This window comes from Nannospalax galili, unplaced genomic scaffold (genome assembly GCF_000622305.1).
Source record: "Nannospalax galili isolate Female #2095 unplaced genomic scaffold, S.galili_v1.0 scaffold229, whole genome shotgun sequence".
NCBI lineage: Eukaryota > Metazoa > Chordata > Mammalia > Rodentia > Spalacidae > Nannospalax > Nannospalax galili.
This window is the reverse complement of record NW_008360328.1, coordinates 5,079,790-5,094,081: the sequence shown is the minus strand read 5'-3', so window position 1 is coordinate 5,094,081 and position 14,292 is coordinate 5,079,790. Positions and strand designations below refer to the sequence as shown.

The 14,292-nt window shown below is 46.5% G+C and overlaps 1 protein-coding gene across 9 annotated transcripts in view; it reads right to left on the bottom strand.

Moving 5' to 3' along the window:
* Positions 1-14,292, bottom strand: part of Gramd1b (GRAM domain containing 1B) — a 264,481-nt gene that overhangs the window by 177,111 nt on the left and 73,078 nt on the right. For 3 of the 9 annotated variants that reach the window (XM_029560136.1, XM_008826034.3, XM_008826031.3), the window contains exon 1: positions 7,692-8,567. The exons of 3 other annotated variants lie outside the window; for them this stretch is intronic. In XM_029560136.1, the coding sequence (XP_029415996.1) occupies positions 7,692-8,065 (374 nt within the window). In that variant the 5' untranslated portion in view covers positions 8,066-8,567. Of the gene's footprint in view, positions 1-7,691; positions 8,570-14,292 lie in introns of those variants that run through there. 3 more of the 9 variants (XM_029560135.1, XM_017796331.2, XM_017796330.2) reach the window with 3 other exon arrangements.

Here is a 14,292-nt window from a genome sequence, read left to right as displayed (position 1 = left end):
ACACCACCATGCCTGTTATACCTTTTTTTTTTTTAATTCCTTATTTAGCTCACATTTCTGAAGGCTCAAGGGCCCACATTTGATGATAGTCTTCTTGCTAACAGAATCCACAGGTAGCACAGAGTATCCTATGGCAAGAAACTTAGATCAAGCAAGAGGGGCTGTCTAGGCTCACTCCTTTTTAAAATTTTTTTAGTTTTATTTTATGTGTATGAGTTGTTTACCTGAATGAATGTTAAGTGTGCCCATGTATGCAATGCCCATGGAGCCAGAAAAGGGTGTTGGAGTCCATGGAATTGGAGTTATGGATGGTTGTTAGCCACCATGTGGGTTTTGGGAACCAAACAAACCCAGGTCCCCTGTAAGAACAGCCAGTGCTCTTAACTGCTGAGCCATCTCTCCAGCTCTATCACTCTTATAAAGTCACTAGGATTCAATCACGGGGGCTCCACTATAGTGACTTGATCCAATCCTAATCACCTCCCAGAGACCCACCTCCTCTAAACACCACAGTTGATTTAAGTCCTCATTCTCGGAACATCTCCCATCAAGGATTCAACTCCAGCTTGAATCCTAGGGGGAACATACATTATTCAAATACAGGTCAGCTTGGTCTACAGCGTGAAACCTTATCTTAATGAACCAAAAATAAAATCAAGAGACAGAGGAGAGAGAGGAAGAAGAGGAAGAGGAAGGGGGGGAGAACATGAGAATCACAACAGTTACCATCCCCAAACTGGGCCCCAGACAAATTCTTTTTTCATATTGCAAAAGAGAGGTGAGAAACCAAGTGGACTGCTATTTTTCTACTTCCTTCCATCAGTTCCATTATTTACTGGCTAAACTTGCCATCCAGAAGCAGCAAGACAGCAAGTCACTATGGTCAGACTTCAAGGCAGAGGCTCCAGACCAGGGACAGGCTTTACCATAGAGAAGTGCGACTATTAGGAAGAGATCTTAAAAAGAGCGTGATGCTCCAGAGATGTCATAGGTCAGTCAAAGATTAGCCAAGTCTTCAGGTCAGGGGCCTAATAATTCCAGCTGATAACCCAGCTGTGCCACCATGACTTGCCTGGTCAACTCATTTCTTTATGTCAGGGGCGAATGGCCCAGAGTCTCAACCTAGTCAGAGAAGAAGCACAGAAAGCAGAAGAAAGAGCTTCATGCCATCTGACCAAAAACAAAATGCCTATTGGGGCCTTGCAAGGAAATACCCCCAATCTTTTTATCCCTGTCCTTTTCTGCCACCAGTCTTAGCTTTGTAGATACATATTTTTCTAGTAATTAAACTATGTGGCCTAAGGAAAACAAATACAGACACAAGAGTATCTGAAATCAAAACTACCTCATTATTTAATATTGTTACTATTATTATTATTATTATTATTATTATTATTTTGAGAAATGGGAGATTGAACCTAGGTCCTCATGAATGCTAGGCAGGTGCTCTACAGACTGAGCAATGTCCTCAGTTCAATATTACATCTAGGAAGTGACATGTGGCTACCTGTGGTGGCATGGGTGTGGCAGACCATGATCTGATAGCTCTTTTCATCAGTTCTAAGCATCTCCGTCCTCTCTCCTTTCTCCCACCTGAAAACCCAGGCTTGATTTTCATTCTGCATTCCTGAGAGAGGTTTTCCCTATCTCCTCTGAGAAAAGGAAACTGCCTCAACCTCTAAAGTCCTGGGGTAAGAGCTCCAGGACAATTAGAAGCCATGTTCTCTTTCATATCATGTACACAGCCCCTTGGCAGGTCATACATTGATTTGAGCCACATAGGAAAAAAAAAATCCTAAGAAAGCAAGGGCTCCAGGATAAGACCTCAGCCTTTCTAAAGCTCTTGTACACATAGGAGCCCAGCAACCACATCCAGCATCTAAACACCTGCTCCAGGGCGGGCAGTTTACCCAATAGGGTCAGGAAGAAAATTCCCCACTGACAGCTTAGCCATTCATACGCCTTAATGAAAACTGAGTACACCAGAAGCAATTATCAGTGCTGAGTATAGCAACTGATGGATGCGCAGTGTCTGGGAGGAACTAACCAAGAGGGGCCCCGAGTTATCACCTGTTCATCTGCCTTACATTCATCCTGGTCTCTTGTAATTGGCTGAATGTACAACCACATGGAAAGTCTCAAAATACCAACTCCCACAGAGGAACCTGGCCAGTGTGAATCAGCCCACGGGGCTCTATCTCCACCTTCACAGTTTCCACAAACTATTTTAATCTGGAAACCACATCGACAGCCAAAGGCAGACTGCCTCTCCTGGGACAGTCCACCTGTATCATCGGCATCACCCTCAAACAGCTGTGCTCCCCACAGCCCACACCCTCAACTTCCTCAGCAGCCTCCCTACCTCCTGAGCCTGTCTTCCCTCACAACCAACTCCTCTACACCCATCCCTTCTCAAGCATGCAAGGATCCACTGTGGAGCCCTAGGGAGGTGGTAGAGCAGAACTGTAAAGAATCCCTGCTTTGGAATCAGAACACAGTTCAAATCTCAGCCTTGCTTCTGTTAGCCCAGGAACAAGTTAATCTGTGAACCTCAGGCTCTTCAACCGCAGAACCTACCTCAGGGTTTGTTGTGAGGATTATAGGTGATCATGAATTTAAGACACTTAGCAGGAAACTTGGCACAACGACTCACTACCCACCTCAAGGAATTATGGGTATGATAGAAGTCTCTACTAGTTAACCCTTTCCTTCACTGACTGCTTACTCTGTCACAGTCTCCTTTGCACTGATGTGTGACTTTTTGTTAAGAAAGATGTGAGTTTTTTCTCTACTATACTCACACACAGCAGATCACACAGTGAATGGTGACATATAAATAATAACAGAGCAGGCTCTGATTAAGTAGAGTGTTTAGATGCACAAACTCACCCTGCTTCTCTGAAAACTTACCTGAAAGTTGAGGTAAATCGACCTCTAATGGTAAAAGGAAAGGGATGGAGATTCAAGATAAATATACCAAGGATGTGCACCTGCAAACCACAAGCCAGCTAGGCTAGCATCACTGAGACAGCTTCACCTGCCAAGCTGGGCAGAATTGGTAGAAGCCACTACCAAAGGTCAGGTGTGGAGCCAAACAGAAAGACCATTTTCTAGTTGCCAGCCTACAAGACACCAGCAACTATTATGGGAGGGATGTCCTATAGAAAAGGTGCAGAATTGCTGAAGGAAGGATGATATAAACAGTGATAGTTAAGAATGTGTCCAGAGGATAGGGCTGGAGAGATGGTTCAGTGGTTAAAAACACTGGCTGCTCTTGCAAAGGACCTGGGTTCAGTTCCTAGCACCAACATGGCAGCTAACAACCATCCCTAACTCCAGGTCCAAGAGATCTGAAGCCCTCTTCTGACCTTCACAGGCATTGAATGATGGGTACACTTATAGACATGCAGGCAATACACTCATACAGATAAAATAAAAGTAATAAATAAAACATTCTTAATGATTTAAAATTAGCCATGGGGATGGGTGTACATATCTATAAATATAAAGAAAAACATTGGATTAGATACTTTATCCCATCCTGGTAAGTGAACTCAGGGTCTCATGCACACTGAACAAGTACTCTTAAACTAAGCTAGACTCTAGTCCTGATCCAACACTTCAAGAGGTGAACTGCATGGTGTCTAAGTCACATTTCAGTAATGCTGTTTTTGTTTGTTGTTTTTTTGAAACTCAGCTCTGGATTAATCTCCCTATGAAAAATTCTCAGACTTATAAATAAAGAGAATTTCACTTCAAACAGAGAAAAGGGAATTAACTCGCTCACTATTATTTTAGCTACCAGTGAACATCCACGGGTCACCATGAGCAGGCAGGGATATAACGATGGACAAGATTAGGCTTGGCATATTCCAAGGCTGAGTTTTGTTTTGTTTGGGGCTTTTATTTGGTTGGTTGCTTAGTTGTTGCTGCTTTAGTTCAAATTTGGGATTTGTTTTTTGGTTTTTCTTTTGTTTTGTTTCTGAGATGCTGACTTATTTAGCCCAGGATGGCCTCTGACTTGCTATGTAGCCAAGGATGACCTTGAATTCCTGCTGCTGCCACCCCCACCTCCTACTGGGATTCCAAGCCTGTGCCACTGCAGCCAGCTCCATGGCAGTTCTCCTTGGTCCGAGGCCCCCAAATCATGCTCATGTTACCACCTTCCCCATTTCCCTCTTCCTAGGCTTTGAAGACAGAAGAAAGTTATCCCCTGACTCTTTACATTTTCAGCTTTGTGCAGTAAGTCCATAAGCTGTAGTCACCTCAACATCTTACCAACTCTCCCATCAAACTGAATTCTATGGCAAGCTCCGAAGATGTTTTACTCTGGGCAGAAAGGTAAAATTGGGGTGGAGACTGTGACAAAGATCTCTCCCTATGTTAATCCTCTCTAATCCAAGCCCTAGCAGAGCCATTTTTCGATCATCATTTCCAAGTCACACAATGTGTGAGGCGACTCAGAGGCTCCCCTACATGTGAGTATGTAACCTCACACTCTAAAGCACACATCCACTCCACGTGAGAGACACACAAAGGAAGTTAATAAAATATTCCACACGCTTTGTTCTTGCGACCTCCCATGAACCCACATGATACTGCTTTCCACAGATGAAACAGGTAAATTCATGGAGATAACCTTAAGTGTGCAAGATTCCTTAGGGAATCAATGGGAGAACTCATGTGTAAACCCAAGCCTTCTGACTATGGTTCAATGTTTCTGCCCTCTACTGTGTTAATGGCAACTGCTTCTCCAGCAATCTTGGTAGAAACCTACAGGTATGTCTTCACATGATTGCCAAGAAGTCTGTCTTCTGACACCAAGGTCTAAAATGATGAGGTTTTGTTTTAGACCCAATCCATATAGATTCCAACAGAGGTGGTATAGAGTGAGTAAGAGGAGAGATTTGTCAGATAAACTTGGGTTTTAATCTCTCTCGCGCTCGCTCTTGCTCTCACTCCCCACCCCCCAAGTCTCACATAGCCCAGTACAGCCTTGGACTCAATATGTAGCCAAGGCTGGCCTTGAACTCTTGATCCTCCTGACTCTATCTCCCAAGTGCTGGGATTATAAGCATGTCACCATGCCTGGTTTATGTGGTACTAGGGATGAAATCTAGGGCTTCATGCAGGTTTTACCAATTAAACTACACCCCTAACACAGTCTGCCCTTTTTTACATATACAGTCGACCCTCTGTAGCTCCAGGTTCTATATCTGTGAACCAATTACAGATGGAAATAATTCAGAAAAGAACTGCATCTATACTAAACATGTACAGACTTTGTTTACGACAGGATCTCACTATATAGACCAGGCTGGGCTTGAACACTCAGTCTTCCTGCTTCAGCCTCCTTAGTGCTGGGATCACAGACTACACCACCACGAACATACAAAACAGACTTGTTTTTCTTACCATTATTCACTATAATACAACATAACAATTCTTTAGATAGCATTTACATTGTGCTAGGTATTATAAGTTACCTAGAGATGATTTAAACTATATGAGAAACGCTCAGTGGACAAAGGCTTTTGCCACTAAGCCTGATGACCTGAATTCAAGTCCAGAACCCACATGGTAGAAAGAGAGAACAGATTCCCTAAGGTTGTCCCTGTGACCTCCACATGTGCAGTGTGTGTGTGTATGTGTAAGTAAAGTCTGGGAAAATATACATAGGTTATATGCAAATACTATGTCATTTTATATAAGGGACCTACAATATGTCCTGGAACCAACCTCCATGGATGCCAAAGGGTAAGAAGATATATTTTTCTAATCCGACAAGTCATCACATTAAAGGACTACTTTAAACTATATCTAGGAAGTAAAATGATCTTTCTACTTTTAAGACTAACCTCCCTACTTTAACCAGCCAAAAAAATTCATCATACCTTAAATAACTCTCAAAACCAGAAACATTTTACTCTACTCAGATCCACCTGTCTCCCCACACCAATCAGCAATGTAAGACTCTCCTCCATGGTTTGTCCTCGGTATTTACGGCAGAATCTCTTTTAGGGTTTCTCACATTTGAGGAGAAAGCACCAGGCAACGACAAACTGTCTTAGAGATTAGCTCCCACCAAGTTTGCTTCATTTCCCTTTGAAAAAATGCCCATTGGATGAAATGCCAGTACAGAAGGAACACTGTCCCCAAGGACCACAACTGGGCATTGCTAACAGGAGAGGGAAACTCTGGAAGATTCAGAAGGCTCATCTTCTGTAAACCCAACCTTAATCCTTAGCACCCCCACGAAGCCACAGGGCACACTTATTTCTTATGCCTTTGACTATACTGTACCCATTAGTCCATACTGTTTCCTTAGTCCACACTTAGTCCATGTAAACCCAACCTTAATCCTTAGCACCCCCACGAAGCCACAGGGCACACTTGTTTCTTATGCCTTTGACTATACCCCTTAGTCCATACTGTTTCCTTAGTCCACACTTAGTCCATCTTAGGCACCTCACCTTGTGTTGCTCTCTTCTTCCTATCTGCACTGGTCATGGCTTGAGACCCTCCCTCCAGGCTTTCCTCTCCGTCTCCAGAACGTTTTCTTTTTGTAGTATAGGTAGCATATTGTACATTTGCCAGGCGCTCTGTCACTTCATTGTGAATGAAATTCACCTGTCTAATTTCTTTTTGCTATTTGATTAGTTGGTTGGTTGGGGGTTTGGTTTTTCGTTTGCTTTATTTTGCCTTGGTTTTTTAAGATGTCATCTTGCCATGTAGTCCATGCATATCTCAAACTTGAAAATTAATTTCAGAAGTGCTAGAGATTGAACTCAGATGTCCTGTATGTTAGGCAAGTAGTTGAGGCCAAGTCCCCAGCCCCTCTTCACTTTTTATTAGTGTCCCCTCATCCTTAGCTTCCACATCCGTTCACTCTCCCTCCCCTTCCCCTGAGAACTTTCTGAACATCTCCACCTTTAGCACCACAACCCCCTAGGATAGTACCAATGTCTGTTAACTGTCACAGCCTCAGAGTTCAAAAGCATGGTGTCTGTCAGGCAGTGAAGACTCCCAGGCAGGGGGCTGGGCTCAAGCACAACTTGGTAAGCAGCACTCCACTGTGGCCTGTGGAGTTGAACAAACTCCCCCTAATCAGATACCCAGCAAAAAACGGGGCTGGCACAAACCATGGAGAATCAGAGATGTGACTCTGATGTGGTAGGAAACGTGACTCATTCAGTGTGAGTACTTCACCTCTACACATGTGGACCAGTGTGGGCATCTTAGTGTAGGTGGACTGACAAAAGTGAAATGGAATTCAGAAATCCAAGTGGAGGCACCACGTAAAAAACCTTTCACTAGTCCTCGGCCATTTCCACCTGTACAATGGAATCACAGAGTTACCTACCTTAGTGTTTGACTAAGGATGAAATGTGCACTGCTTGGCACAGTGGCCTGCACACAGCAAGGGCTCAATAAATACTAGCTGCTACCCTTTCCATTTTGCGTGAGGATCAAGAGACGGAATGCTGCGCCAAACTCGTGTCAACATGTCACGTGGTATTGAAGCCCCTAGTTCTGGCTGTGGAGAAAAGTCCACTAGCCCTGGTGTCCAGCCTGAAGCTGCTCTGGTGAGGCTCCTGGAAGTTTCCACCGGGATGCCCTGGGGACCTGGATGGCTCTCGGGAGGGGCTGGAGGAACAGGGGAAGTCTGCTGGGGAGGAACCGGGACCTACCTGCTTTCACTGCACTCCTTCCGCTCCCTCACTCTCAGCCACTTGCGGAGCAGGAAGCGCTTTCGGCGCGGGGAAGCGCTGGGTGTGGAGCAGTTGGACCACGGGGTGTCTTCGTCGCTGGAGGGCGTAATCTCAATGGATGGCAGCTGCAGGAACTCCTTGCCCGGGCCCAAGACGCAGGGTAGGTCCTCGGTCACCAGCCGGGCCTCCAGGCTCTGCTCCTGCACGTTCTTCATCCTGCGCATCTTGAAGCGCCGGCGGCGGAGCGTGGGGGTGGACGAGCTGGACCACACCGCGCTGCCCTCGGTGGCGCCCTGCTCCGGCACCTGCAGGGCGGGCAGCTGCAGGTTCTCCATCATGTTGGCCGCCGGCATCGGGGTCCCTGGCCGCCGCCCGGTCCCCTGCGCTTGCAGCCTGGCTCTTGGCTCCTGCTCACGGCTCCCCACCCCCCAGGGCTCACAGCACCGTCCCCTCTGGCTTGCGGCTAGCTCAAGCCTTTTTCTGGAGCAGCCTAGAACTTTTCGGAGCGCTTCCGCCCCGACCCGGGGCGCGGCGACGTCCCTGCCCAGCCACCCGGCTGCCCTCCTGGGGCTCCCCTCGCGCCCGCTTGTTTGTCTTCCGCTTGCTCCGATTGCGTCTCTGCCTTAGCGGGACTCGGAGGCTCCGGGCCCCAGGGGGCGGCGCAGCCAACTCTCAGCGGTTTGCGTTCTGCAGACCAGGTTGGGGAACCGGCTTGGCGCTGCAGGAAAGTAGAGGGCTGGAGGGAGAGACGGTGGTAGGAGGGAGGAGAGAGAGAGAGAGAAAGAGCAAGGGAGACACTGGATAAAAACAAAAAAGGTGGAGGAGGTGGAGCTGGGGGCTGCGGAGGGAGTGGGTTGCTATCCTAAAAGGACACCAGCCACAGCCCTGTAACTGTACACGGAATCCCTCGGGGAGGGACTCTACCTCCCAGTCAAGGCTGCTCCAATCAGCCTAATGAAATAGGAGCACAATCTAAACTTTCTCAGGGCAAGGATTGGCCGGGCAGCTCTGGTTAGAAAACTCACTGCTTTTGTCTGGGGGAGGGGAAATCAATGGATTCAGTCCTCACTCTCAGGCCGCCCAAGATATGGAGTTGAGGGGAAAACTAGGGGACTTTTCAATCAAATCTCTTCTCCTAGGAAATGTGCATTCTTTGAGCTATTTAGAGTGCAGATCAGGAAGACAGGCATAGTCAAAGGGAGAAAGCAAGGCTCCTGGAGGCTGCTTCCAAAATGGCAAACTGAGAATAAAGGACAGTTCAGTGGTAATAGCTGAGGACATAGACACACCAAGGGAAGACAGACAGTAGGATGGAGTGACACGGGACACACAGGACCAGTAAGGAAAAGAGACTGACCCCTGTCCATGATGTGTAACCCTGCCAAAACCATAGCCTCATTCCAAGTAGAGTGAAAGGAGAAGATGGGGGAGGCAAGTGCACCATCAGAGCACCAGGGGGTCAAGTGCATCCCTGGACATTCCTGGGACTGTTTCAAACTGCTGCTCCCACCTACCAGGGTCAAAGGCTGGGTCACAAAATCTAGTATGTCCCCAAGTCTCAGCCTACAAAGTATGGGTTCCTCCTGGTAGCATTTCAGTGTGCTGCACCATCCTTCCCCTAGGCAGGTGTACCCCATAAGATGTAAGGTAGAAGGGATCTGCTTGGGGAGACACTGTGGGACTGAGCCCAGCTTTCTAGAGCACAGGCATAGCATGCACCACCACCCCACTCCCCAGCAAGGCATTTGCCTCCAGTGGCACACCATGAGGAACACCAAAGACTACACAAGGTTCACAATTTGATCCATCCTCTTATCTGCCCTCTCTGTGGGCTCAGAATCCCTTTAGGAGCCAGTGTCTACCCTCTAGCCAAGACAGTCACGTTTCACAGATGTCCCAAAGCTGAGGAAAGAAAGAAAGAAACAAACACATCCCTAATGGCCGTAAGAATCTGCTGCAAAGTAGAATATACCCTCACAGGTCAGTAAGATATCTAGAGTGACAGCTGGCCACCAGTCAGTCCATCCTGTCCTGCAATGACACATGGGAGAGCTCAAGACATCCTGACATTGCACAACTTCCTTAAGGCTGTGAAAAAGGAGGAAGTATATCTTGCTCAGGGAGAGAGACCAGCTGAAGTGCCAAGGCCAGGCCCACCTCTAAATGACCCCAGAGCATCAGTCCCTTTTCTGAGTCTTCACATCCGGCTGCTGGCTCTCACAGGCATGACTTAGTATCACTCTATTTTAACTCCCAGCTGTAGCAAGGAAAGGAGAAACCACTTTCCATCAGGTGTCAGCTCTGGCAAAGAACAAAATAGCTCTTCCAGCTCAGAGCATAACCAGGAAGAGTCTGGGCTGTGACTCTAAACTTCAGGATCCTGAGCTCAGCCAAGGATCTACACAGTTTGTTCACTGTCTTGGATCTTCTACAGAGGGGAACACTGTAGAGGCTGTGACAGCTTCCTGATTCAGGGAACCTGCCTGTTGATGTAGAGACCAAGTTTCGACACAACCATTCATTAGGAGGTCACAAAAATAAGAGGAGGGTCCATAAGAGTTAAAAAGTCCTATGGATAGTTTGGAAAAAGAAAGGATGCAGCCTTATATGGGCATTCTGAATTTAAATGTATGGCCCTCAAAATGAAAGGAATCACCAACTCCCTCTTCCCATACATTTCAGTCAGGTGTCTTCCCTACCAGAGTCTGGACCTCAAATCCTCTGAGAATTAATTTAAGCTTTGGGCACAGACAGTTGAGAATGATCATTTACATTTCACTTGGCCTGAGGGAAAACCTCCTCCAGACCAAATCTAAAATGTTCTCGCTTGCAAAGAAGCAAATACCCAGAATACCCCTTGTCCCTGATACTGTCTGCCACTCATGTCTACCTGCAGTCTCTTCTTTCCTACAAGCCATAATCTTTTCACTCATTACAGCCCTACTCAAAACACATACCCACAGGAAAATCAGGAGTTCAGTATGATCTTTGGCAAAAAGCAAATTTGAGGCTAGCCTGAGCTGCATGAAACCCTGTCTCAAAAATAAAACAAAATATGAAGCGTGGGAAAAAGAAAAAAAAACCTCATGGGACTGGAGAGGTGACTCTGTGGTTAAGAACACTAACTGCTCTCATAGAGGACCTGGGTTCAACTCCCAGCACTCACATGATGGCTAACAACTGCAGTAACTCCAGTTCCAGGGGACCTGATGCCGTCTGCTGTCCTCCTTGGGCATTGCACAACATAGATGCACTTACGTGCAGGCAATACACTCATATACATAAAATAAAAACAATAAATTTTTAGGAACCCTCACGTCCCAGCCCCTCCAGCTGTTTCTGCTTACTTTAGGAAATGGATAGTTGCAGGTGCCAGAGAAAGCAGCTTTTCCTTCTTTTGACTTTCCTCTAGTTTGTGTGTGACCTTTAGACTGTAAAAAACTTCACTGCCTCTTCCCAGCGACCTTAGGACTGAGATAGGACAAAAGGTACTACCCTCTTCTCGGAATGATGGAAATGGGACAGGGATACAGAAACTTCTCCAACATCACCCATGAATGACAATGACTAATCTGATAAGGCCAGGACTGGAAACCAGGCCTTCTGAAGCTAATGTAGAAACTGGGAAAAATCATAGAAATGTATCAGCTTGGGAAAACAGGTCCCTTGCAGCTCCAGACTTGTACCAGTCCTGGCTTCAGTTGGACACATCCCAAAATGGCACATAGCTCTCCATTCCAACAGTTGTTTTACCAGTAGGCAAAAAGAAGCACAGGCTTTGGAGAAAAAGAACTTCCCAAAGCAGTTGATGGACGGTGTAAGGGCCAAGGAGTACCCACCACTTCCTTTCAGACCCTCCTTCTCCCCTCCCCATTTCTCTCCCCCCCTTCCCTATTTGACTCTCAATGATACCTCAGTTCTCTGGGAAACTGACCTCACCTTGGGGGAGCAGACAGGTGATGACCAAAATGCTCCAATGCCCCCACCCCCAGCCAGGCCTCCAATTTTAAATGAAAGGAGCTCAGCTTACCAGGGACTGCTGTTTATTCTCAGCTGCACAGGCTTCTCCTTTCCTGCTGACACAAGACACCCAGCACCTGTCTATTACTCCTGGAGACCCACAAATGACATAGTCTATTATTCAACTGAAACTTCCAGCCAAAAACTTAACTAGCAGCTTTGAGGCTAGATTTTTCTTGGGTACACACTTAAATGAGCATGTGGTTAAAGGTACACCCACCCACCAACCCACTGGTCCAGCTGTCCCAGGATGACAAGGGCAGGCACTGTTTGAGAACACAGGAGCGTCTCATACCTTTCCAACCTGCTGCTACAAGGCATAGGGTCCCCATGTCAAGGCTAGGACAGAATCTCTGTCCCACACAGCATTCACTGAAGTATATGAGAAAGCAGACTGGGAACACCTGAATGGAATTTGTGGCTCACAGGGAAGCTGGGAATGTGGACAGAAATATGGAAAATGCTGTGACAGCAATGTCCAGATATCCCCTTGTAGTCTCCGTCTATCACTGAATGCTTTGTGCAAAGGGCAGTGTGTGGGACTCAGGTTCAATGACAAACATTTACCCAAGGTTAAGCCCAGTTAAGGACTGGAATGCATGACCAAGCCTAGTTAGAGAGTAGCCTTCTCCTTAGACCTTTAAAGGTAACTGGAGCCTAGTTAACGGCAGTGGAAGAAAAGAGATTATCTTTTAAAGGCCCATCCTCATTTTACCAGTGTGAGTCTCTAAGGCCCAGGTTTCCTCTTTAAAGTAAAAACCATTTGTCAGACAGAGTGGCTCATGCCTGTAATCCCAGAACTGGGGAGACTGAGACAGGAAGAACTAGGAGTTCAAGGCAAGCCTGGGCTACATAGCAAGACTCTGACTTAAAATCAATTGAATTGATTTGTTTATGCCCCAAACAAAAATCAGTCTAAAATGATTTTTAGACTGTTTAAAATGACTGTTCTTGGCCTGAGGTGTTTTGATCACTGAACACAGACACACCCCTAAAACCCATAAACTGCTTCACCACCTTGCCCAGGGAACTAGAAATAGTGAGATCAAGCACTACGGTGGACTAAAGTGACAGCGAGGCAGGGGACACAGAGTAGAGGTAAGGGGCTAGGAAGACAAATGGAGAGAATCACTGGAATCCACCTATCATGTGTATCTCTTACTCCTTTGCTAAGTCTCCTTTCATTTCCTGTTGGAGGAGCTAACTGCTTAGACAGGGGCCAATGAGATGGTACAGTGGGTGAGGGTGCTTGCTGCCAAGTCTGATGACCTGAGTTCTATCCCTGGGACCCACACGGTAGACAGAGAAAACTGACTCCTGCAAGTCATCCTCTGACTACCACATGCTCACTAAACATGTAAGCACGAATAAATAAATAAATAAATAAATAAATAAATAAATAAATAAATATTTTTTAAGAGTTGAAAGAACTGCACTGAACATATGGGGCTGGAGAAGGTGCATAGAGCAGGAGGCCAACACTGGATAAGCACTGCTTAAATAAGCCATAGTTGACAAACCACCCCATCCAGCTTCTCCTTTTGAGGAAAAAGGAGAAAATGTTTTGAGATCTTGTGATGATTCCCTTCCCAAGAACAGAGCCCAGGGAATGCTCTCAGCCTTGGGGAATGCACAAAGTTGGCAGAGACTTGCTTCCACCAACCTTCGCAGAAGCCAGGGTGAGCCCTGACGTCACCTAGGGAGAAGGACAGCCACCAGATAAGCCCTCTGGTTTCATAGCTCTTCAAAGAATGTTTTGCTGCATAACATTTGGCTGCCCTTGTTTGTGACACTGGAATACCAAAGCTCAGACAAATGTCATCCCCTCTTGTCTCTAAATCTTACAAGGTCAATCTTTGTTCAAACCAGGGTTGGCAGTGACTTCCTGAGGTCACCCCCATCCACTGTGGCTAGTCACACTATGCTCTAGGTAATGCAGCTGCATTCCTCAGCAGCCACACAAAATAGCCCCTATCCAGCACTGATTAAGTACACAGGCCCAAGGTCACGCTAGCTGACTCAGGTCCCTTTCTATCACTCCTCATCAGATTGGATATTGTCATTTCCATCCAAGCAAGAGTCTTTGTAGCACTGGCCTCCTGGAGTGGCTGTGGGCACTAGAACCCCAGCAACCACTTAGAACAGAGCTTGGCACATAGGAGGGTAGCTTTTGTTATCTGTCTACATCTATCATACATACCCTTGTTAGGAAATAGAACTATACAGATTGACTTTCCATTCAGTTTAATTCTACAAGTAATTGTTAAGTTAAAGCACCGCATAAGGTCTCTCACTGAGTGCTGGAGACACAGCAGGAGAAATGGGGTGAAGTTGGTGCAGGGGAGAACACTGTCCAGCAAGTCAGATGAATCATGTCCACATGAGACGTGAGTGGAACGACTGATAGATTTAGCTAGAGGGAAACAGGTAATCTAGGCAGTTCCTGTGGAGGACATGGTGTTTAAGACTTAAGGAGTGGGGCATGGAGGCTCTGCCACAACTATAACTTCAGCACTGAGGAGGCTGAGGAAGGAGAATTGCATTGAGTCATGAGTTCCAG